At 30.9% G+C, this 22,058-nt stretch overlaps 2 protein-coding genes across 4 annotated transcripts; one reads left to right on the top strand and one right to left on the bottom strand.

Annotated features, from left to right (window-relative positions):
- Positions 1–3,150: 3,150 nt before the first annotated feature.
- Positions 3,151–4,374, top strand: LOC11420916 (cysteine proteinase inhibitor). The gene is made up of 2 exons (XM_003617137.3): positions 3,151–3,316; positions 3,936–4,374. The coding sequence occupies exons 1-2, from the start codon at positions 3,215–3,217 to the stop codon at positions 4,146–4,148; spliced, it is 315 nt and encodes a 104-aa protein (XP_003617185.1). The 5' UTR covers positions 3,151–3,214; the 3' UTR covers positions 4,149–4,374.
- Positions 4,375–13,258: 8,884 nt separating this feature from the next.
- LOC11424560 (dr1-associated corepressor) lies at positions 13,259–16,807 on the bottom strand. Of its 3 annotated transcripts, XM_039834582.1 has the most exons (7): positions 16,588–16,807; positions 15,527–15,700; positions 15,209–15,281; positions 14,988–15,081; positions 14,750–14,866; positions 14,607–14,667; positions 13,259–14,103 (listed from the first exon to the last, which is right to left on the bottom strand). In XM_039834582.1, the coding sequence occupies exons 3-7, from the start codon at positions 15,261–15,263 to the stop codon at positions 13,573–13,575; spliced, it is 858 nt and encodes a 285-aa protein (XP_039690516.1). In that variant the 5' UTR covers positions 15,264–15,281; positions 15,527–15,700; positions 16,588–16,807; the 3' UTR covers positions 13,259–13,572. The 3 variants fall into 3 exon arrangements, with proteins under 3 accessions (XP_039690516.1, XP_003617184.2, XP_013454332.1); XM_003617136.4 differs by having other exon boundaries at positions 15,209–15,700; XM_013598878.3 differs by lacking the exon at positions 15,527–15,700.
- Positions 16,808–22,058: the final 5,251 nt, after the last annotated feature.

Genomic DNA, 22,058 nt, shown 5'->3' with positions numbered 1-22,058 from the left:
CCTTAGTATGATTTTAATTCATGCAAATATAGTTTCTTTTTATCATGTAAGTCTTTTGTTTTCATTGGATCTGATTCTTGCAAATTAAAAATATAAAATATTTAATTTAACATATTAAACTAAATATGATTATTTAGTTTTTAAAATTTAAACCAAATATGATTAAGGTTTTTTGTTTTTTTACAAACAAATATGATTAAGGTTAACGTTAACCTTAATCGCGTTCTCTTGGGAGGGTGCCAAGAAACTAATACAGGACTTGGAATTTGAGAAAGACCACCAAATTTTCTTGTGTGAATGTGTGTAGAGAGGATAAATTTGGATGAAAATATTCTCGAGAGGTGATTAATATCAAAGAAAACCCCATCATCTGTGGACTTTCAGATAAATCAACAACCAATGAAAAAGGAGAGAATTATGATCACCATTTGCATGAATGTTAAACCATAAAAAATTATTATCATTGTCAAAGAATGTCATCTTAAGTTTCCAAATCCAAGACAAACTCGTAATTACCTACAGATTTGACCTCGAAACAAAAGCTAACCAATAGTTGACTAATTTGGTGGTGTCGATTCTAGAAATAGATGGTTCATAAACAAGCAAATCACCTGGGTCATTGTTAATAAATCAGCTTCTCGCACATAATATGATATGAATTTACTTGAAGGTGAACATTTTTTTTAGATGGATAACATCCACTATGGTGAGAATTAATTTAGTTTAAATGGTTGATAATCATATCCATTATATGGATCATATTCTTGGAAGTTCTGGGGAGTATATCACACTTGGATGAATCATCATATATATTGGACAAAGAGCAACTAAACAAGTGAGTTTCAACATAATATTGTTGCCAAAAATCTTAATACATTGGTCTTTGAACCTAAAAATAATTATTTTGTAAGTTGACCTTGGTAGATAGATGAGTGTACTTTGAGGTGATAAGACTTCTTATGCGATCGAAAGTTATAGGCGAGACTATAATAGCTAAGAGAGGGGAGTTGATTCTTTGTCAATGCCACTAACGCAGTACGTTGGTCGTGGAGACCTCATACTGAGTCAAAATATAGTGGAGATTGGACAATGATGCACAAAACTCATGTTCCATGTTTGTAGCACCACTAACCATCAAGAGGGATGAGGAAAGAGACATGATTATCATGGAATCGTGCACCAAGGATGTTGTCAATGAATCATGTCGTGAAGGAGAAAATGGGAGTCGAACATGGGGTATCACAATCCCAAGAGCAAGGAATATTCACAAATTACCCGCAAAGATAGCCGGGTAAGGACTACTCACTGTAGGACTTGTTCGGATAATAGCCATAGTTTTTGGCTATAAATATTGAGTTTATATCTTGTAATCGACACATCCAATCAAACGAACAAGCTTAATTCACATTTTCATCTCTTTACTTTTCTACCTTTATCTACTTTTATGAGTTTCTTAGTGATGCTAAAAAAATCCAAAAAAACAATTGTACATAATGTTATGCTTGAAAAGTTAGGAAATCCATAACTGAGAGACAAAGTTCTTTCCTCAGTTCAATCGCTTGAAGCAAAAGGATACATAATTGAGGATATTTAGTCGAACCTCGTCTAAGCTATTGCTCCATCAAACAACTTAACATTCTTATAAGAAAGTTTGTTTAAGGGTGTACATCGAATAGTGAAAAAGTCATTTCAAAATCACATATCCGTTTTATACATAGGTATATAAGATTATTCTATTTTAATTGTTGTTTATCTTTTCATTATATCACCCCTTAAATTAAGAAGTTGATTAATTGTATGCTACCCTATATAGGGAGCAACATTTTCATTGAAATAATATACTCTCAAATTATATAGTAATTTCTAGGCTAAAATATGGTTTGGTCCCTGCAAATATGCCTCATTTTGGTTTTAGTCCCTCTAAAAAAATTGTTGTTTTTGATCCCTGCAATTATGTCTCGTTTTGGTTTTGGTCCTTGACCTCAGTTTTGTGATGATTTGCACACTGACACATGATGACTGAATCCATTTATGAGAAAAATAGTCCCTGTAAAATCTTTTGATTTTTAAAATGGTCCCTGCAAAAGAGGGACTATTTTCAAAAACAAAATATTTTGCATGAACCAAAAACAACAAAAAAATTTACAGAGACTAAAACCAAAACGAGATATTTGCAGGGATCAAAACCATATTTTAGCCTAATTTCTATATGGCATCAAAGCCCTTGATTTTGCTTCTACATAAACCCTATACGTCGTCGTAACAATTTTGTATGTTTTTGTTTCTTGAGATCCAACAAGCTTTGTTCATTTGTCGATGCACTATTCATCGAAAGTATTGTTCACATCAGCATTGTTTGCATCACGAACACCGTTCATCATGATCATTGTCCACATTCGCGCATTGTTCACCTCGTTAGTACTGTATTCACACCACGATTACAATGAGTAAAATTTAGCTATAAACTCACGAAAAAACGACAATCATCTAAATGTGAACTTATAATCAACCATCTTTTCTCATGCAACCAAAAAAAAAAAAACTGATCAACCATCTTCTTTCAACAAAAAAAAAAAAAAACTAATCAACCATCCATACTTTTAGCGTCAAATTAATGTTAGAATTTAATTCACGTGCATATTAATGTTAGAATTTCTAAATGATTACTATAAGTAACGGCAATCATCTAAAGTTAATTAACTAATTAAACATCCATACTTTTAGCATCAAATTAATGTTAATGATTTGCTGGTTATTATCCATAGTTTGAATTATGAGAGTGGTTTACTTGAAATCAAATATAAGAGTAGTTTACTTGGTGTTATATTATAGTAATATATTTTTCCATATTTGATTTCAAACATTCAGTTTTTTCTAACGTGGTTTAAAATATAAAAGATAGCAAGATTGAAGGATAAGAATTGAAAATTTGATCCTAATCAAGGATATAATAATTATCAACTTGGTTACTCCCGCACAACAAGTCAATGAAATGATCGTTGACCATGATCCATGATAAAACGTAAAGAGAATATCCATCTAAATGTTAACACGTTACGTAAGCAATAATATTAAACAATCATAAAATATCAAATCGCCATTCTTGACTAATCTAAATAATACTAATCACTCTTTCTACAACTCTATAAAACAACAACACAATCAAGAAGTATAGAGGAAAAACACATACACATCAAAGATAGAAATTAAATTAATGGCGGCTCTAGGTGGTAGTACTGAGGTGGAATATACACAGAACAGTGTTGAGATAGATAACCTTGCTATCTTTGCTGTTCAAGAACACAACATCAAACAGGTTTTTTTACCATTTCAATTTTGTTTCCTTGATAATGTTTTTTGTTTGAACAGTTTCCTTTGTAAAATTTAGTCAAGAATATAAAGTGATTTTTAAAACTTTAATCTCATTTTGTACGTTTTTTCTTCGTATTGGGTCATTTCATGATCGATTTGTGTTTATCTCTGTTATAAATAAACAGTAAATAAATGGTAAATTTAGAACAAATTCAAACACACTAATATAAATTTAATTTAATTGTATTAGTCTAGAAGGAGTATCCAACTGGTTTGGGCTGTAACACGTGAAGGAGTTATATATATGCAGTAGGTGCATGTTCAATTTAGCTACTAATTAACATTTTCTCCCTGATAAATTATGAATAAGTTATTTATAACATTTGGTTATAAATATATATTGATAAAAAACAAATCATATTTTTTAAACTTATTTATTCAAACTTAAATGCATATATATTATGGCTAATTATATTTTATTAACTTTAAGAAATAGATATGTATAGAGATAATAATGAGACGTGGTTAGATATACATGCAAATTAAAAATACTAATAACATTTAATCTAACTAAAATTAATTGGATATTATATTTCTCTGTTTTGACTTGATTGAATGTGCAGAATGCAGTTCTGGAGTTTGTGAGGGTGTTAAATGCAAAGAAAAAAGTGGTTTCTGGCACCTTGTACGACATTACTTTGGAGACAAAAGATGGTGGGAAGCAAAAGGTGTATGAAGCCAAGATTTTAGAGAAGCCATGGTTGAACTTCAAGGAGGTGCAGGAATTCAAGCTCATTAGCCAAAATGATGATGCTCCTTCTGTATCTAGCACTTAGCTAGGTATTTAACTTTCATGGAGGTATATGATATCAAATAGTATATATTAAGCCTTATTGATGGTCTAGTTTATTACTTTTTCTGGTATAGATATTGTGATCTATTCAGGTTGGAGATTTTCCAAGTCAATTGATCAATGTTTGTAAATAATTTGTGAAATAATCAAGATTGTATTTGAATTTGAGATTTAAGTATTTTTATATATTAAGCAAAAGATTTGTATCAGTGCTGAAAAAAAAACTCATATATCAGTATAAGCTAGCTACATATAATGACAGTTTTTGAATGATTACCAAATATACATGCATGCATGCAACGATAGGTTTTATAGTTATGTTTCAGTCATACAAACACTCATTTGGAGCTTCGTATTTCGACCCAATACTATATAGTCTTCATCTATAACAACAATATTTGTTTGTGATTGAAGAATTATGGCTTGAACTGCAACATATTTAGGTCATCATAGTGTGATATAATCACAAATAATAACGACAACGAGTTTATAAATGTCCCACATAGACCAGAACATAAAATATATGGGCCTTTATAAAGTTAGATTAAGCATAAATCAACGCCGAGCTATTAACGCCAGCTTGTCACTCAAGTGAGGGCATAAAATTGTTGGAACACGGCTTAAGGTAAGCTGCTATGGGTTATGTCTATCACATCTGCAATAGGGTGGTTAAGACTCTTATGACGCCTATAATCTAAGAGAGCTTTGGCACTTGTAAGTGGATAATAAGGATAGAAAACTACCCTTGAACCATCAAATTTTATTTTTTTTTAGGAGCAAAAGGTTTGTCAATAAGTTATTTTCTTACAAATTTTTTTTAGGATAACCAATATATATTCTTGACTATTAAGAGGAATAGCAAATTTTATCAATGGATGTTTGTTTCAATTTTAATTTGATGTATTCTTCCAACTCTACTAAAATGATAAGAATTTTTCTATTCACATCCATATATTTCTGTTTACATCCAAATTAATTACTTAAAAATTTATGGTAATATCATAATGGCTCTTTACATTTTGTTGGTTTTTGTGTTGTGTTCGTCATGTTGGAGCCCTAAACATGACGTGAGTTAACTCACATTGAGTGTCCAACGTGAGACAAGTCACACAGAAGTCCAATGTGACTCAATTGCGAGGGGGTCAGAATTGGAATTTTGGCGTCAATTTTGTTTTTTTTTCCTTAGGCTTGTTACATAAGTTATTTATATTTTTTTACTTGTTATTTTTTATTCGATACATATAATGATGGTTGAAAATGTGGTAGATGATAAAACAAAGACAATCATAAAACAAATAGAAACAATGAAAGAAGAAAAAGAAGAGGGGATTCTAACTTCAGAGATCAATTTGAATTCGAACAAAACTACTTATGATGCTAAAAGATTATAATTACAAAAAAAATATTTTGCAAATCTGACAAAGAAGATTTGTTCGATTAATACGTAAATCTTATTATTTTTTCAATATTTTCATTGAAGGGGTATACATAGATATCCTTTTTGTATCAGTAGTCTTGCTAGGATCCATTGACAATGTTTTCTTAAATCAATAGACAAAATACTAAATGTAAAAAAAGTTCATTTGCTACAAAAAAAAAAATGGAAGAAAGAATTGAAAATCAAAGTATAATTTCATTTATGTCGATTATAGACAAATCTGGGAATATTACAAATATGAATTCACAAAGAGGGGGTCAGAATTTGAATTTTGGCATCAATTTTTTCTTCTTCCTTAGGCTTGTTACATAAGTTATTTATATTTTTTATTTTTTTATTTTTTATTCAATACATATAATGATGGTTGAAAATATGGTAGATGATGGTGTTGAGCTGAAACCGGCTATCATTGAAGCTTTCGTTGATGTTAAACATATGATTGAAGGCTTCGGTTGATGTCAAAATTTCCACTCAAGCTTTTGTTGAAGTGAAACCTACCGGTGTTTCCAAGCTTCGTGATAATGAAGTAAACACCGCCTCATTTTTTTCCACAAATGATAAATGGTGAGAGCGAGATGATTTACTAGATGCATTTATTATTATTTTTTCAGACATAACCCTAATTAATACTACTAATTTACCTTGGAATATGAAAAAGTTAAATTTAAATACAATACAAATAAGGACAATTTAGCAACATTCCCACTTAAAATGAACATATTAATTACACTTTTACCTTTTTTTTAATCTCAGTTTTCCACTTTTCCTTCTTTTTTTCATCAACGACAAATCAATGTAGTTATATCTGGTTGAAGAAGGTGACAGTTGTAAAGATTGTGACGGCGGCAGTCTGACGGCAGAGCCGGTTCGACGGCGAAGATTGGGTTGAGAGAGAGAGAAGATAGGGAGTTTTGTTGTGAACGAGTTGACTTGGTCGAGTCACGAACGAGTTTATGAGGAAGGTGCTGAATCGGTTTGTGGTAATGGGTCATCTTCATTGAAATCGATTTGTTTTAAGGAGCTTGTTAACGAGCACTCGTTTGCGCAGTTGATAATTGGTTTGAAAAAGCTTCAAACTTCTAAGCTGATTCGGTGTATTGGTGATTGTTATTCGATGCTTGGGACGGTGGGGAAGATGAATTCGGGGTTGAAGATGAATCCTATCGAAATTTGTTAGTTAGTTGGATAGCTTGTTCTACAACCAAGTGCTATTTTGTCCCTATAAAAGGTTTTGTATTGTGAAACTCCAAATCTTAAGGAGATTACAAAATTCATAGCAATCCACCTTGTTCTATTGGTAAATCCACTTTGTTCTATTGGTATATCCACCTTGTTCTATCAAATTGGCCCTTTTGTTACGCAATAGAACATAGTTCATGTTCTAACAGGTTCAAGTTAGTGATGGGTCTTGTCAATAAATTATTTTCTTACAAATTTATATTATTTTTTTAGGATTACTAACATATATTCTTGAATAAAAAGAGGAATAGCAAATTTTATTAGTGGATATTTGTTTTAATTTTAATTTGATGTATTCTTCCAACTCAACTAAAATGATAAATGATAATAGTTAGTAAACGAATTTTGTAAATTAAAGTTAACGAGTACCCCTAATATCATATATAAATGATATTAGGTTAAAATCCAATTTTTACTTTTTTTATCTATAAATTAAAGTTGGACTTTATTCTCTTTTGACATCTCAAAATTACTATTGAGCGATATTTGACCTTTTTTTTTTTTTTAAGATATTGACCCCCGTAAAAATTTGTTATAGTTTTGTAGTCTTCCTTTCAATATTTCCACAAGTTTAAGCTGAGTGGCAAAATTAATTGACGTAACACACTAATACCAACTTACAATGTTAGCATAACTATTTTTCAAAATTAAAATACATAAAATAAAATTTAAAATGTGAATGTTGCATGAAAGCTTCATATTCATCTTCCTTATAACTCAAATCGTCGTTAAAAAACGACTCACAATCATCATTTTCTTCTTATTTTAATAAATATGAATGGTGCACTCTTTCTCTCTTTAATTTGTCCTTCTCAGCCATAATTTTCTCTCTCTCTCTCTCTATGTTTTCTCTTCCATTTACTTTATTGATGGAGTGGTTTTGAGTCGATTTTTTATATCCGAAATCACCTATCTTCATCTTTTTATCTCAATTTCAATCTAAATAACTAATTTTCATATTGGCTTATGTCTAAATACAACTTTGAAGACATATAATATATTACTATTAAGGGAAGACTGCAAGCTTTTGGAAGATGTCGTGGAAGGGAGATACTCCATTTTATCGCAAATATCCAAGACTTTTTACTATTTCAAATCTTAAAGACGGTTGTGTGGGGGATTTTATGAGGATGGCGGAGATGGGAGGGGGTTGGATGTTCTCTTGGCGGAGGAATCATTTTGTGTGTCTCACTTTTCTATTGAGTTAGAGCACATGACCTTTTGGGAAATACATTTTATCGAATCCAAATCTTGTTTGTTTTTTTCAAATGGCTTGCAATCAATTTTATAACTAATTAATTATTTAACAATACTAGCTAGGACATGTTCTTAAACCAAAAAGTTTCGAATTGTATATATGATCTCCAAATTGGATATTCTCTTTGCCCCACATAAATCATGCGGATTTATGAAACTGCAACCTATGACACACAGACACGACATTAATATAATACGTCAGTATTGATAAAATTTTGAGAAAATGATATATTTTAAGCTAATTACAAGTGTTGGATATTGAACATGTCTTCAATCAAAAATATGGGTGCAACAAAACTCCAACTGAAAATCATAAAGAAATTTATAAAGTAATAGAAGTTACATAAAAGTATCAGATAACATGTTGTCGCAAATCGCATACATACTAGTAAGTAAAAACCAAGTCTGATCATCTATACAAATATTTAAGTAAAAACCACCCATTTATAGGAACAATATTATTTGCTTTTTGAATGATACGGTAGGATATGGCTTCAATTTTTGGGTCAAAGTAGAGATATTAACGTGGAGAAGTTGTTAGAATTTAGAAAGAATAAGGGAAAGTAGAAAACATGACAAACAATATTGTTCCGTTATTTGCGTGATGAAGTCCCACATAGATAGCAATGGATAACATGCCGGTTAGAAAACCCTTTGTACCATCACTTTTTTACCAATCAAGTTGAATGACATGGTATAATTTTAATCTCTATACGAAAAAACATATTTTGAATCTCATAAACGATAATAGGTTTGAATTAATCAAATAATTAATTAACCAAATTTATTTGATCACTAATCAATTAAGTCTCCTAGTTGATAAATAAATAATATAATCATTATAGAGACTAGTGTTCCGACAGACACTTTGTACCCGTTTGTCAGCTCTTTTTATTGCACTAATTACTATAGACAAACTTGTTTAATGGTATAATTGTAAGTGAAAAAATCAGTCCAAAACATGTATTCTTATTATTGATATTTGTTCACATAATAACATTGCTAAATAATTGAATAATAAAATATTCCAATAAGAATTTCTTCCATTTAAAATTTATTAAATTACATAGTATCAAATAGACTTGTATTGTATACCAAGAACCTCAATCGTACTCTTTCACAAAAATAAATGTTGCTAGGATCTACATAATCAGTACTCCAATGCTATGACCATCTTGGGAACACATCGTATTTATCTATAACCTGCATAAAATATGTTGCGGAAGATAATAGCTTGGTAGGAGGGTCAAATTTGATTGAGCTTAAGAACAAAATGGAAACTTACAATGACAAAAAAGGAAGCTAGCATTCTTAGTATAAACCTGTTTAAAGAACCCACACTTTAGGTTCGCAGCTACTATATATTATCACAATGAAGAAGGCTCATAGTAAAAAATGTACATATAAGAAAGACAGAAAAAGAAGTAGAAGAGGACAAACCAAATGGAAAAATATATTTAGTAGTAAATACATAAATAATCAATATATAAGTAAAAAGACCAAGGCCAAACAATAAAATTTAATGGAAGAATATATTTGTCAGCATCAAATATGAAATTAATCATGGCTCAATGTATGCTAATGCCAGAGTGAATTCAACATACTCACACTGATATGAAATTAAATTGCTTCACCAAGTTATCATGCATGCCATTGAAAGTATAGAATTTATATGATAAAAAGGGATATTTGATTATACACTAATATACTAAAAGATCACAAGCAGAAGACATACTAAGTGATAAGAGTTACAACCATAAAGAATATAATTGGCAATAGATACATCCAAGGTAGGACTTAACTTAAAGAGTTCATTAGTTCAAAAAAGGTCATAAATTTAACTTTATAAAGTTTGAAAGCGACATATTTTAATATTGATCCCGGTATTTGTGTTGTGCCTGCCACATCGTGTATATTTTGTAACAGAAAAGTCCCACATAGTCTAAAATGGAAATAAGTATTAACTTTATAAAGTTTGATTAAGCATGTATGTTCGCCGAGCTGTGTAACGGCAGCTTATAACCCAAGTGGGGGCAATAAGGTGATGGGACTCAGAAGGGCTTGCTGACTTGCCCGCTTTACGGTTGAGAGTTGGTGGTGAGACGAAGATAGTCTCTGTACTCCAGGAGGAGGGTACCTCTTCGAGGCTGGAGTGCCACCAATAATGGGAGGCCAATTACTGTTTATGCGGTTGCACCCAAAGGGTGGAACCCCCTTACGCCCACTAAGTGGGCACGAAGGAGCAGTAAAAACCTTCAGCTCCTGACCGTGGTTGCGGATAACAGGCTGCTTCCCTCGAAGAACCATCACTTTTTGCGCCTCATTTTTACATTACCTTTTTTATGTTAGGAAATTCTAAGATTGTGACTTGATTCATGTAGGTTTAATACAAGCTATATATTTACTATTCATTGTTTTAATCAAATTGATATTATTAATCAAGTCGTTATTTTAATTTCAATCGTAAAAAATGAATAAGATCGCTAACACTTACTATCAAGAGACAAAGTCTGATTACTCAAAAAAAAAATACAATGTCATTGGAGTTTAAAATATTTTTTAACTACTAATCCACATTAAACCATTAATGGAAGTTTGTACCAACCCCTCATTTGTCAAATTTGTTGGAACTTTAAATGGTTGATCGATTTTGTCATATAACCCTTTACTCATTCACATTCCATGCGACTCCAAGGATGTTTGCTTGCAAATCACTAAAGTTTGTTCTGTTAAGATATTTTGACTCTTCAATCGATGGTGCGGTGTAATTGAATCATCTTGTAAATGTGCACATAATTTTATACATGACTTCTTTTCTGTTATATTATTACTGTATTCTTCGTTTCATTGACCAATATATCAACTATAAAATTGTGTGTGTATAGCAAATATATGATTTTTTTTTTAATAAAGAACCGCTTAATTTTTATAGAGTAAATTACATTTTTCTTCCTAAAAAGAAGTTTGAAATACAATCCCCGCCTCCCCTAAGTTATACTATACAACCCCCTCCTTAAAAATTAAATATATAGAAAAAAAATATATTCATCTCTTTTATGGTCGTATGCTTGAATTATATTCCTCTTCTTTCAGAATTAAATATGTATTATATTTTAACTTGTTTTAATATAAAATAAATATTTTTATAATAACAAATAGCTTTAAGTCACCAGTTTATTTGGAAAAAAACTTCAAGCTATTTAAGAAATCAATTTTCCTTACTTTATAACTCCAGATATAAAAAAAATAAAAAAATGAAGGAGCTCCAAATATCAATGAAAATTAACTTTAGGCTTAAATGTACTTTTGGCCCTCTATGTTTGCCACCGTAGCAATTTTAGCCCCCTAACAAAAAAAAAATGCAATTTTGACCCCTTAATTTTGCCATGTTTAGGGATATATGCTCTTTTGGCCCATTATCTTTACAAAAAAATTGCGATTATGACCCCTTTTTCGGGACACGTGGCGGCTTCTCAGCATAGTTGGAAAAATTATGGGGTCAAAATTGCATTGTTTTTGTTAGGAGGTCAAAATTACTATGGTGGCAAACATATGGGGCCAAAAGTGCATTTAAGCCTTAACTTTAAATATTTTTTATTATTATTAATGTTATTATTTTATGATATAAAATTTTAATTTTAAGTGGCCTCTTTTATCAATTTTCATCATTTGGTCAATAATTTTTAAAGAATTTTATTACTTATATTTTATCTAATTTTATTTCACAATTTATAATATGTTGTTAACGATACTTTGAATTAAAAATAAAAAAAATACAGTTATTTGAAATATGATTATATTAAAATGGGCTAAAAAGTTTAACAAGGGAGAGAATGGAGATTTTAACATGAGAAAAGATGAGAATGTATTTCAAATTCATTGCAAAGAACGAGAGTGTAATTTTATCAAATAACTTTTTTCATAAATTTTCACCTCCTCTTACAATTTTTCAGGTTTTTGAAACCACAGTCAAAGTTTAACCCACGAATTGCCCAAAAGAAATTTTAAGAAATTTTGGTTTTTTTTTCTTTTCTTTTCATTAAATCCAATTGTGACAGTCACATAAATATCGCAAGAATCAACCCAGGTGTTGTCATGCACCTCTATCGTGACATGAGTGGATTAAAAAGAAATTATGCATCACGGCTGCGCTGGTCGTATAACAAGAGATGGCCCTTGCATGAGTTTCCCACCACACACAGGTGTTCAGTAGTAAACTTTTTCAAACACAACCTTTGAAATTTGAATAGGAAACGTTGAAAATGTCTAGGGCATTGAAGAAGTCTTCTAGAATAGTGTGAGAGGTGGCTAAAGAATAAGATCATTGTCTATTATAGACAATGATCGATTCGCACAATTAAAATGATCTTTTACAAATTCATCAGAAGAAGCCATCATATCCATTGTGTGATGATGAGTCTGTAGGTTATGATGGTTATGATAATTAAAATGTGTGCATTTGCCAATCATGGGACCAAATCTCCCTCAATTCCCTTCAGACTTTTCATTTCCTGCTTTAACTCCTCTTCTTCTTCCTTTACCATCTAAAGCTGCCGTTTCTTCTTTCCCCTCACCGTCCATGATATATTCCAGCGACCAAGAAAGGATTTATCTATGGAATTCCAAGAAAGGAAATAGGTTAAATTGAGGAATTAGCGTCAGCCACGACTACGACGTAAGCCGATGATAATACATACATAGACCCGGCGATCACTATTTTCAGACATATGGGATGTGTTACATCACGTATAATTGAGAGAAAAAAGCACATGAAATATACGACTTAGGTGCTTATTCCCTAATGTATCTAACGTATACGCAATGATAGTCTCGCCAATTTTCATGTTTACATTTATCTTTGATTCCTAAATATTTTCCAAGCATATGCCAATGCAAATAAAACAAAATATGGAAATAGTCAAAAGTTTAATGATCTTGTGAAAGCTTGAGAATTAGATGAACAACTGTGATTATTGGTTCTGTCAAACAAAACAAAAATAATCGTAGAATAATGAAGTTATAAAGAAAATATCTAACAAAAATGCCGAAATTGTTAGACCGAACACAATGACTAAGGGTGGAACCCCGATCCCTCCTCCACTTATGTATGAGTTTCAATGTGTGAGTTTCGATGATTATTTGTCTTTTCGCCTCTCTACTAAAAAAATATTTGTGTAAGGCATTGCCTAAGGAAGGCACCACATAAATTTTGAATAGAATGCCTACCATAGGCAACACCTACATGCATAAAATTATAATTTCTAAAATTAAAATTCAACTATTTCTAAATAGAATAATATTTCCACTGAGCCTCTAAATGAAGGTACTGACTAAAGTACTCAATGCCTCCTAACCAATAAGGATTTGTCTAACACTACTTGTTAGCTCCTAAAAAATCTATTCTAATTGTCTATCAGAACTTTCTAATGATTAACCTATATGAGAAATTATAAACATGCTAAAGCAAGTTTATCTACACTTCTTCATCATAATCTTCTATATCTTCATCAATCCTTTTACTTAAGTTGGCTAGTTGTAAGGGATCAATAGCCATTTTTTCCATATCAGACAAGGACCATCCAGGGTATTCCTCAATCTTCTCTTCTGAAATTGATTTCATCTTCTCTTCTGAAACTGATTTTGAAGATGAACCAGTTGGGATAGGAGTTGGTGTGGATATTACATCCATGTCGTCATCCGGATCCGGATTCAGATTTAAATCAAAATTTCGAACGACCACTTCAGCTGGTTTTCTGACCGGTGAACAATGTTTAACTTCCTCAGGTTCTCTGACTGGTGAACTCAATTTAACTTCATCGGACTCTCGCACAATTTCCGGGCTTTCATTATTTTGAGTGTGGTTACCATTTTGCTTCGATGCTTCACAATCATCTTCAAACTTGACATGTGAATTGATCTCTTGATCTACGGTTTTACTTCCACGGCCACGGCCACGACCCCTACCTCTACCCCTACCCCTTCCACTGGTATGCGCAGGTTCTCGCTGTTCAAAGGGAAAAAAAAACTCATTAGACTAGCATTTAACATCCGTTGATAGCTATTTTACTCCAAAAAAAAAAAAAACAATCAGTTGGTAGCTATTAAATGCCATAAATTGCAGAAAATGCATTTGCATTCACAAGCCATTAGCGAACTTCCATAATCTCTTAAATGAATTTTTTGGTTATTGACGTCGTAAAAAATGCTGTCAAATAGTGGCTATAGAGCTATAACATAGTGGAATATGGCTATAGAGCTATAATATAGTGGAATATGCACGAACTGTGATTGTTCTGCAATATCGGATTTAGTACAAAATGTTGTTAAATAACAGCTATAACAGCGACATTGCCCTATAGTGTAACGGAATTTCAACAAGCCGTTATTTTCTTCTTCTTCAATCTGTGATAGACAACACTGCATAAAAAACAAATATGCAAAGTGGTGTGCGGTGGCAGGAATATTACTCAGCAAAAGGTTTAATCATACAAGAAAAACTCAAATTACCATTTTACTTCTCTTGATCTCCTCGTCGCTGTCATCGTCATCATCATCTTCAGAAACTTTCCTAATATACAAAATACAAATCAGTATACAGATTACAGAACACGCCCAAGAAATAGGAGCAGGAGCAGTAACCAAACACAAACCTTCTCTTAGTGACAGTTTGGTCGTCACCAGTTGCAGCAGAACCGCCTAAATCGGGAACTTTGCTCACAGTATCTTTCAGAAAATCAAAGACATTACAAGTTTGTATGCACTGTTTTCTGCAAATCCAAGAAGACATGTAAATTAGGCTTTTAGATCCAAGAAAGACGATATAAACACTAGAACAAACAGAACATGGTCCAAAAGCAATACAGATAAACTAATAGAAACTCTGCTTACAAATGAAAAGCATTCACGGTCTTTGCTCCCCTCCCAAGTGTTATCTCGTATGTTCTATCACACAAATCTTGCAGAAATAGCTCTAGTGCTTTTGCTGTGAATACATAGAAAACACATTATGATTAATAAGAGATAACTCAACACAATCTTCCAAAAGCACAGTACAAAAAAAATCATATTTCAAAAAACAAAAAATAGGGTATGTAGGAAAGACTACTTACAAACTAGAAGAGGCACAGCCAATGCAATCTTCCCTATATCTTCATCAGCTTGCATAATTTTCTTAATCCTAGCCTGTCAATAATCAATTATGCAATCACTATTAATACGACTAAAACTAAATCAAGAAGATAAACGGTCATTTGGTTTACTACAATAAGTGAGAATTCAATAATGGTATGATATTTTACACATTTCGACACAATCAAATTCCTAGTTGGATAAGTACATTTTTAAACTAATCAGTCTTTAGACCATGTTCCCGAACAGATTTCTAACAGATGCCAAAAAAATGAATGTTGAAAAGATAAATTTCTCCCTATTAGTAAAAAAAAATATTAAAAGGACAAAACTGGCATCTGTCCGACACAATTGCCCGCGAAACTGTCTGCTATTTCACATTGCGTATTTTTGGCATTCCGCTATTTTCTGCAATCCACTATTGATAACATTGATCATAGCTCCCTCTCACCGAAGTACACAGCATGACGGCCCTGTTTACAAATTACAATATAGAAAACATGACCAAAAGCGGTGCCAAACCTATGACAACATATCATATGCCGCTATTGGTATTTGAAACCGAAAGCATATAGGTACTTCATAAGGAAAACAAATATTTCCAAACAAAGACATGTAAATGCAAACAAAATTGTACTAAGCAAATGCCCATGTCAGGCACATTTATGGTAAAGAAGATCTCGTGATTGAATACGCACTGATCAGGAACCGTGACCGCACAATTTGTCGAATTTTTTTTTGACTAAATAAGTTGCACCATGTCAAATTTTAATAAAGGACTCATTCATTTCTCTTCCAAAAACAAATCTTATTTCACCCAAAACAATATCTATGAGCATGTAGTTCTTCAAACAATATTTCATCAGCAAAACAATAACGTTAGGGTACATAGTAAGGGAATTAGCCAAAAACAACTACCCCTTAAGCCCAAGTTGCATAAATGCACCTCCTCAACATAGCAATAGCACATCTGTTTGACAACACTTTGTACGAAATAGCATATCAAGAAAACAATTTGTTCAAATTCCGCTACGCTATATATCATAACTCATAGCAGCCAGTTCATTAACAAAATCAATGATTTCATAACCAAAAAACCCCCCAAAACAGAGTTTTCTATCTCAAGCATCAATATAAAGCAAGTATACACATTGAAACATGAATGAAAAACATAAATTCAAAAACCAAGAGAAACCCATCATCCATATAATCAAAATAACCAACCCCAACAAAAATAAACCTAATGATAATAATAATAATAATAATAATAATAATAAAAAATAAAAATAAATAAAAATAAACTTTTCAACGAGGGACAAGAAAATAACCGAAAGGGTAAACAGGGAAGGTGGGAACTTACAGCAGGGAAACGAGTATCTAGTTTCTTTCTCATGTTGGTTGTTGTGAAGAAGAAGAAGGTGAAGACAAAACCTTGTGGTTTTATAAAAGGAGAATGAAACACGTTGAAGAAGACGAAGAGGGAAGGTTTAGATTTTTGTAAGGATTTTGGTTTGGTTTTAATGTTGTTGTTGTTGTTGTTTAGGAGTTTGGTTGTTTCTTTCTTCTTCCACGAACGGTTTATTCTATTTCTAGGACCCTCTTATGCTATCACTTTTTGTCTTTTCTTGTTGACCAATCTTAAAATAATATTTGTTTCTTTTCACAATTTTTCATTAGATTTATAGATGAAATATGTTTTTAGTCTTTATAAGATTGAAAATCATTATTTTTTTTTCTTATTTTTAAGTTAATTTTTATATTTTTTAATGAAATTATGTAGAATATTGTAAAAATCATCAAAAAAATTAGAATTTTTCAACAAAACAGTAATTAAATATGAATTTTTAACCGCAAAAAATATAAAAAATCATATTTAATTTATGTTATGTTAAAAATTCTAATATTTTTTAGAGATTCTTACAATATTATAAATTTTTATGAAAAATTTAAAAATATGAATTTTGCATATGAGTTTACTTTAAAGGATGTACCAAAAGTGAAGATGAAAAACTTTTGGAAGACTAAAAGTTGAAGAAATTTTTTATAATGACTAAAACGAAATGTTGACATATTTATAGAGACCAAAAACATATTTAACTCTAGATTTAATTTATAGAGCAAAACCAAAGATTTAATTTATAGAGTTAAATGTGTTTTTTTATCCTTATAAATGAAATTGTTGATTTTATAAAGATTTTGGTTTAATGTCTTTCTTGTTGAATTTTTATGTTTTTTCCTTAAAAATTCATATTTAACTCGTGTTTCGTTAAAATAAATAAATAAATTTGGGGGAGATAATAAAATTGTCAAAATATTCTACATATTTTTGGAAATTTTATTAAAAACTATGAAAGTGAGACATGAGTTGAATAAAAAGTATTGATCAAAAATATTGATGGAAAACTGTTGAGGAACTAAAAATCTAATAAAACCTTTTTTTTTAAAGGATCTAATAAAACTTTTAGAAAGATTAAAACAAAAAATTTATAAATAGGCATGCAGAGAGTGTATAAACAGGGGATATTCCCCCAAAGAGGTGAATACAAAGAGTGTGGTGACATGTCCTCAAATATTATCCCTCATGTATAGAGAGTGACATGTCCCCAAAGAGGTGAATACAAAAAATCTCTCCTAGTTTTTTTTTTTCTTCTGACTTTTGATCTTATCATAACTAACATGTATTTAAAAAAAAAAGATAATCATTTTATCAAATACAAGAGTGTGGTGACATATCCTCAAATATATTTTTTTCTCATTAGAAAATTGGACAGAAAGATTTTTTTGGAGTGTAAGATCATACTTGGAGAGAACTTGACCATCCAACATAGAGTATCTATTATAGATGCAAGAGTCAAGAGGAGAACGAAAAGGATAAGATAAGTAGAGGCTCCAAGATCAAGTGGTGGCATTTTAAGAGTGAAAACTTATGATAACCATAAACGCAATGTTTTAAAGAACATTTGATACAACAAAGTATATCTCGAAAAATTCCAACTTTTACCAAGATTGATATAGTGACAACTTACACCAATATGTCACCATTATATTTCTTATAATTAATTGGCCTGTCCACACTTTTAATCATATCACCCTTAAAGGCCTATATTTGGGGGGTTGATGGACTTGCATACATACCTATGAGACTTCTCTCACCTACATACCTCATGCTTCGAAGACTATGAACTGTTATATACTGTATATCTTGACTCATTATCTTAAGCATTTCACCCTTACATTGTTTATGTTTAGGGGTTGTGGACCGACATATCCTTAGGCTACCAACTTTTAAAATCTGCAACTTGAAGTGTATCCAAGAAGTTAAACATTTCTTAGTGTCAAAGGTTCAAGTTCAAAGAAACTTGCAGAAGAAGACTCATGAGAAGTTAGAAAACACATGACATTCATGCAACATATGAGTTAGTTTATTTCTTGTCTATAAATTGTAAAATCAATTTCCATGCAAATGATTAAATTTTTGTTTGATAAAACTACACCTAAACATATAACACATTCGTCCTCAGAAGATAACTTTATACTGGTGACAATGAAAGAAAGATGTATCCAACTCAAACCTATCTATATTAGTGTATATTTTCCTTTTGCACGCTTTGTGACTTTAATATTCTTTCTTTTCTTCCTTTTTACTTTGTTGGTTTAAGTTCAGCTATTTGTTTGATTAATAATTGTGTGCTGGTAACTTTAAATCTGTCAACTTAAAACCCTCATATGGATCTAACTTAAATTCTAGATTGATTAGTCAAGTTCATTTTTTGAAGTCAAACATGCTCAATGGGAGATTCATTTGAGATGGTCAATATCAAATTTCTAGTTATCAGAAACTACCCAAAAAAATACTATTCACTTTTAGGTTTAGGGGTGTCCACCTCAAATCTGTCTAAAACGATTGATTATTCTTAGTAAATTGGTGTGCGAATGTGCTCAAAAACACAAAAAATTGGGGTTTCAATTATGTTGACTTTTTCTTTTTTGTCTTACATATGTTTATTTTAACCACAATCTTCCTTCAAAATCATTTGGTGACAAAAAGAAGTTCTTTATCAAATTTTATAACTTCATTTGGTACATAAAAACAAACCGTGAAGTTAAACTAAAAAAAAACTTGTTCAAAGTAAGAAGAGAGAAAGGGAAAAGAGAATCACATGATATGTTTATATTAGTTCAGTATCTAAGTGATAGCTAGTCCAATCCACCCTTAACTGAGTAATGAGTATTCTTGACCCTATCTCGATAGGCACTGCAAGTATTCATATTTTGCACACTTCACGCATTTATTTTTCTTTCTATTTTACTTTTTCATTTATAGTTCGTACGTATCTTTTTCATAATTGTGTGCTTATAACTTCAAACTTTATCAGATAAGAACCATATTAAGGATATAACTTGAACTCTATACTGATTTGTCGAGTTTATTTGTTGAAATCAAACGTTTTCAGGATAATAAATTGGCACACGTTGGACATTAGTTTGAGATAGTCATAGTTAAGTTTCTAGTTATTAGAAACCTACAAAAATTATATACTACTCATCTGGGGTCTAGGGTGTGTGCCTCAAATGTGTTGACCATTTTAAAATCTTTTCGATTTCACATACGTTCATCTTAACCACCGTCTTCCTTCAAAATCATTTTCTCACAAAGATATACTTTTTCTTATCAAATCTTTTAACTTCACTTGACACATTAAACATAACGTGAATTTAAACTAAAAATAACTTGTACAAAGAAAGTGAAGAGAGCAAGGGAAGAGGAAATCACATGATGTATTTATACAAGTTCACTATACGATTGATAGCTAGTCTAGTCCACCCCACATAGTAATTTTGCCTTCTACATGAAAAGAACTTAATCCACTAATGAGTATTCTTGACCTTGTCTCTTTAGACACTATGAGTATTCATATTTTGCCTCTCCATATTAAGTATTCTTAAATGTATCTTTAGGTTGTTTGAGTATTCTTTACCCACCTCTCCTAAATATTTGAGTATTCTCCTTTACATGTATCAAGGCACCAATTACCGCAACACTCTCAAACTACAACCTTGTTGAGAAATCAGGGTATTTAACTGTCTCATTAGACAAACTTTAAACAAAGGTTTTATTTACCATATATAGGGTGAATAACAGCAATTAATTAATGTTTAAGTGATACAAAGTTGGTGCTTGGACATATAACTCTATCTGCCAGGATATTAAAATTCATCCATAATTTGAAGCAAGTGTTCAGCAACTTCTTAAAAAAAAAAGTGTTCAACGACAACTTGTTTGATTTACATCAAGATACTATGACGAGGATTTACATTGAAGTATTACACTAATTTCTTGTGTCAAAAGTCTTAATAACAAAATGTTTAAGCGACGTGTTCCGTTGATTACCACAGCAACAAGTGTATGTGGATGAAGAAAAGTGGAGGTTGACCATTATATAAGTGACAAAATCCATAAACTAAATATCTTATTGCTCTTGATTCAATGTGGTTGATCCTCTTTAACTCCTCCTATGATCCAACATTAATCTAAAATAAAAACAAACCCACTTCGGTTGGCGTATTGGTTTGGGACCTTGGAGTTTGTTCTTCCTCAAGGTCTCGTGTCCGATTATCTTCAGCGTCAGTTTGGGTGAGCTAATTTAGATTCTTTAAAAAATCTAAAATATAAACAAAATATAATTAATAAATATCAAGTTGAATACAAATATTTTTTATTTTAAAAATATTAAATGGGACGAACTATTTTATTTTTTTGTTAAGTAGTCTAGTGATTAAAATTCACCTTTTAAAAATGAAATAGTGGGATGTTTGAGATTCGAACCTCGACCTCTACATATAACAATGCAATGTCCTTACTAATTAAGCTATGTTTACTAGTCTAGACAAACTATTTTTCTTTGTGAGTGAGTATTTTTCTTAACGTGTATACAATTTTTTCTTTACTAAAATATTTTTTCTTTACTAATTGACCTATGTAAGAGTTTTTCTGTTAATTAAAGTAAATTTCTATTAAAGTAAATTTCTTGGAGATGTGTATATAAAATATGTACAGACAGTTCCAAAACTAAAAATGTATAATGACACTTTTTAGGAAGAGATTCATAATTTGAGAGTTCCCTAGAATAAAAAATACATTTTTTAAGAGACAAATTTTATTTGGTAAGAGGTTGATTCATGAATTCAACTTTTACTCATGAATAAATATGATGATCTCTTTGAAGGAAATTTGTAAATACTTATGTGATTGCTCTTTAAGAATTAAACTTAAGGTCTACTATGAATTTGAAAAACTCATAAGAGTCGACTGATCTAATTTCATTTTAGTAAAAAAAAAAACTAATCTAACTTTTCTTTCATAAAAATAATAACTCTAAGAGGTGTTTTATCAATCTCAAATAAGATTATATCTATTAAGATGATACTGTTCTTGTAAAAAAAAGAGTAGAAGATGATACCGTTAGATTCAATCAAAATAAAATAAACCATGAACTTAAAATAAGAGAAAAAGATATTCTAGTAATAAATAGATAGTTTTTTTTTACATTGACAATTTAAAATGTTTAAAATTGCCATAATATTTCAGAATATCTCTACGTAATACGATTTAAGTAGGATGTAGAGAGGTGATTTGATTGAATACACAATTGCTATTGGATGATGATATATATATATACTTACTATTTTACATTACACGTGTGTAGAGGAGCCATCTTAAATATTTTGGACGTGAAATAATATATACAGGAACTTAAGCCTTTAAAAATTGATACAAACAAGAATATACACTCTTAAACACTTTGTATATCACAAAATTCAAAGTTTATT

The sequence above is a fragment of the Medicago truncatula genome, chromosome 5 (genome assembly GCF_003473485.1).
Source record: "Medicago truncatula cultivar Jemalong A17 chromosome 5, MtrunA17r5.0-ANR, whole genome shotgun sequence".
NCBI classification, from domain to species: Eukaryota; Viridiplantae; Streptophyta; class Magnoliopsida; order Fabales; family Fabaceae; genus Medicago; species Medicago truncatula.
Note: the sequence above shows the minus strand (reverse complement) of the source record. Positions and strands in the feature narration are given on the sequence as shown.